The sequence below is a fragment of the Microtus ochrogaster genome, chromosome 5 (assembly GCF_000317375.1).
Source record: "Microtus ochrogaster isolate Prairie Vole_2 chromosome 5, MicOch1.0, whole genome shotgun sequence".
In the NCBI taxonomy this organism is placed as follows: Eukaryota; Metazoa; Chordata; class Mammalia; order Rodentia; family Cricetidae; genus Microtus; species Microtus ochrogaster.
The window spans coordinates 74,337,426-74,341,893 of NC_022012.1; the positions used below are offsets into that span (position 1 = coordinate 74,337,426).

The 4,468-nt window shown below is 39.3% G+C and overlaps 1 protein-coding gene across 1 annotated transcript in view; it reads right to left on the minus strand.

Annotated features, from left to right (window-relative positions):
• Clpx (caseinolytic mitochondrial matrix peptidase chaperone subunit) overlaps window positions 1-4,468 on the minus strand; it is a 41,496-nt gene that overhangs the window by 14,970 nt on the left and 22,058 nt on the right. Inside the window, exon 6 of the mRNA XM_005347764.3 lies at window positions 3,378-3,419. Within this exon, the coding sequence (XP_005347821.1) occupies window positions 3,378-3,419 (42 nt within the window). The remainder of the gene's footprint in view (window positions 1-3,377; window positions 3,420-4,468) is intronic.

Here is a 4,468-nt window from a genome sequence, read left to right on the forward strand (position 1 = left end):
GGATCTCTGTGAGTTCGAGACCAGCCTGGTCTACAAGAGCTAGTTCCAGGACAGGCTCCAAAACCACAGAGAAACCCTGTCTCGAAAAAGAAAAGAAAAAAAAGAAAAAAATCACAAGACATAAATAATGGGGGGGGGGCGCGGGTAGGAGATGGTTCAGCAGAGAAAAACACCACTACCTGAATAACAAAGACAGCCTTGAGTTCGATCTCTGGAACCTATGCAAAATCTATCACCTTTACTGAGAGATGCACGGCTGGCCTGGAATACACAGGGCAGCAGCAGAAACAAGAAAGCTGCTGCTTCAACAGAGTGGATCTTCTGGAAGTTGTCCTCTGATCTCCATACGTGCTGTGTTGGTCCACACACACAATAAAATAAACAAATGTCTAATTTAATTGATAAAGATAATGTCTATTATTCTAGGAGTATGTGCCCTAGATTATACTTTCAATGAGTCTTCTTTTAGTTAGTCCTCCATTCACGCTGTGTAAGTTGTTCTCCACAATGAGAACTATGAGCAAAGAGGTTAGTGTGATGGTCTGTGGCATGGAGATCAACAGGTGTGTGTGTGTCATTGGGTAAATAGCTTGTATTTGTGTCCTCCAGTTTTCTCGTCTATAAAATACAAGTAAAAATGAAAGCTTATCCCTTGCATGTTTGGAAAAGATTAACTGATCACAAACAAAACAGCACAGTGTCTGTAAGATAAGCCTTATAGAAGCACTTGCTCTTATTAATGATATTTTCCAATAGTTTAATTATTCATACAAAGACTAGACATATAGCTCAGTGGCAGAGCACTTGTTTAGTGTGCATGACGCCCCAGGTTCAATCTTTAGTACCTGTTGAGGAATATTATTTTTAGGTGTGACTTTTGTTTACACTGCATCTTTTTTGTTTGTTTGTTGTTGTTGTTTTGAAACAAGGTTTCTTTTTAGCTTTGGTGCCTGTCCTGAAACTAGCTCTTGTAGATCAGGCTGGCCTCGAACTCACAGAGACCGACCTGCCTCTGCCTCCCGAGTGCTGGGATCAAAGGCGTGCGCCACCACCAACCGGCTTACACTGCATTTTTTAACTCTGTATTTGCTTAACTATGTGAAGCTGTGTTACTATGTCTGTCTAAAACACTTGACAGTCCTAATAAAGAGATGAACAGTAAATAGTGAGGTAGGAAGAAGATAGGCAGGGCTGACAGACAGAAATAGAAGGAGAATCAGCAGCAACAAGAGACTGAGGAGAGAACACTAGGGGCCAGCCACCCAGCTACAAAGCAAGCCATGCAAAAGAAGTATGGTATACAAAAATAGAGAAAGATAAAAGCCCAGAGGGAAAAGGTAGACGGGATAATTTAAGATAAGACAAGCTGGCTAGAAACAAGTTAAGCTACGGCTGGTCATTCATAATTAAGAATAAGCCTCTATGTGTGGTTTATTTGGGAGTTGGGTGGTGAGTCCCTTCAAAAGAATTAAAAGAATAAAACATATCACAATAGTTACCACTAGGAAAAAATTATTCATACAGTATAAATTCAAGCTAAGGACTGTATCTGGCACTTGATTTAAGAAACAATATTATAGCCGGTCAGTGGTGTTGCATACCTTTAATCCCAGCACTCTGGAGGCAGAGGCAGGAGGATCTCTGAGTTTGAGGTCAGTCTGGTCTACAGAGTAAGTCCTAAGATTACAAGCATGTGCCATCACACTTTGTTTAGATCTTACATTCTTATATACAATCTAATTATAGTGCACCAACTGTATTTCTTTTATTATTTTTTTTTCAATTTTCATGTTACGGGTGTTTTGCCTGCATGTTGTCTGTGTACCAATTGCCTGTTTAGTGCCTGTGGAAGCTAAAAAAGGTCACTGGATCCCCTGGAAATGGAGTCACAAATAGCTGTAAGCTGCCATTAGATAGCAGCACTGCCCTAAACCACTGAGCCATCTTTCCAACCCTACTATCTGTATGTTTTAATTTTATTCTATCATTCATTGTATATCAATCAGTATTTCCACAAATTTAAAAATAACTTGGTCAAGGCATGGTAGCACATCTGTAACTTCAACACTCTACAATTCCATTCTTGACTATACAACTAAATCCTGCATCAAGCACACACATGCGCTCATTCACAGGAGACAGTATCATTTTCTCTTAAAAATTTTTAAATTTAGCTGGACAATGGTGGCACACGCCTTTAATCCCAGCACTCAGAAGGCAGGCGAATCTGAGTTTGAGGCCAGCATAGTCACAAGAGCCAGTTTCAGGTCAGCCAGGGATACAGAGAAACCCTTGAAAAACAAAAAGAAAAAAGAAATAATTTAGTTAGACATATTTCTCTTGATTTTTCATTAGCTTGGCTAGAAGACAACTGAGAGTCAGTTCTCTCTTCCAGATGGAACCGAGAGAGCGAACTCAGTCAGTAAGCGGGCACAGTAAGTGTCTTTACTCATTTGGCCCTCTTGCTAGTTCACCAAAGATAAGGGTCTAGAGAGATGGCTCAGTAGTTAAGAGTAGAAACTTCTCTTGGAAAGGACCTGTGTTTGGTTCCTAGCACCCGCAATGGGCAGTTCACAACCACCTGGAATTCTAGCTCCAGGATCTAACACCTTTGGCTTTCATGGATTCTTGCAATGTTGTGGAATATTACTTTTAACTGGGAAAAGATGTGTTACATTTGTTTATGCTGCGGAATATTACTTTAACTGTGTAAGGATATATTATATTTGTTTATTCTGCATTTGTTTAATGATGTAAAGATGTGTGTTTAATTATGAAAAGACGTGTTGCATTTGTTTTACCTTGGCTGCCTACAGCACATGACTGGTCTAGTAAAAAGCTGAACGGCCAATAGCCAGGCAGATAAAGGATAAGGATAAGCCAGGCTGGTGGGCAGAGAGAATAAATAGGCTGGAGAGGAAGAATGAGAGAAGGAGGGAATGAGGGAGATGCCCAGGGCCAGCCAGGCAGTCACCAACCAGACAGACATGAGAAACAATGAAAGCAAGAAGAAAGGTAAAAGGCCCCAAGGCAAAAGTAGATATAGAGAAACAGGTTAATTTAAGTTAAAATACCTAGCCCGAAATGAGCCTAAGCAAGGTCCAGCATTCGTAACTAGTAAGTCTCCATGTTGTGATTTGGGAATTGGTTGTCCAAAAAGAAAAAGCCTGGTATAATCTGCTCTCATCCGTACTTACCCACATACAGAAACATACAAGTGAACAAAAGAAAAAAAAGAAAACAAAAAAAAGGAGGGAAAACACAAGTGTATACAAAAATAAAATAAACCTTTAAATACATCGCTACTGAGATGCTTCACTGAGGCAAATCTCAGAAAGAATAAACAGTACAGACAGGACCTGAGGGAGGTGACTTACTTGTAAATCTGTACTCATCCTCCCGTCTTCTTATTTCTAACTCTAAGAAAGGAGATAAAAAGGGCAACATGAAGCGTTATATATTTGTTGAGCTTGGGGCAGTCAAAACTGAATGTCTACTTCCTGCCTTCTTCCAAATTCATTTACAGGATGTATTCGCTGTTTTCATCTTTTCATATCACAACAATTTCTATGCAACATCCTTTCTATTTTAAACAAAACAAAACCAAGCTTAATGATGGTTGCCCAGTTACTAATAGGCACAAAAGTAGGATTTAAAAATTATTATCTATTTTAAGAGAATAATAATTTAAGTATCATGAGAGTTGAAGTTCTTCATACTATAAATGTTAAATCTCTTCCAGCACCTCACACAATTTAGATATTAATTTAATCACTGAAAAGAATCAGAAAACAGTTGCTGTATGACTAGACTGCACTCTTTGGACCTTATAAAAATGAAAGTCCTAAGTCCACTGCAGGCATGACTACTGCTTTCTAAAAAAAAAGGTCAACTCATATTACCACATAACTATTTTGCAATAAGCTCACTAGGTGAACAGTGTCTTCATTAAATCAGTTATATATTTAGTACCTACTAAAAAGCACTTAGCAGAAATGTGCCGGGCAGTAGTGGTACAGGCCTTTATTCCTAATACTCAGGGAGGCAGAGGCAGGCAGAGGCAGGCAGATGTTTGTGCTTTGAGGCCAACCTGGTCTACAGAGTGAGTCCCAGCCCAGCCAGAGTATGCAAAGAAACCCTATTATGAAAAAAAACAAAAAACAAAAACAACCCATCACCCCCCTGCAAAAAATAAATAAATAAATAAAATAAATGCTGGATTATAGACCTAGATGAAACCCTATCATGAAAAAACCGAAAAACAAAGACAATCCATCAACCCCCCTGCAAAAAAAAAAAAAAAAAAAAAAAGCTAGAATATGTACAAAGTGGTCAGAAGGGGCTTTCATACTAACATATTAATAACTTAACTTTTGCCAGGCAGTGGTGGCGCACGCCTTTAATCCCAGCACTTGGGAGGCAGAGGCAGGCGGATCTCTGTGAGTTCGAGACCAGCCTGGTCTACAAG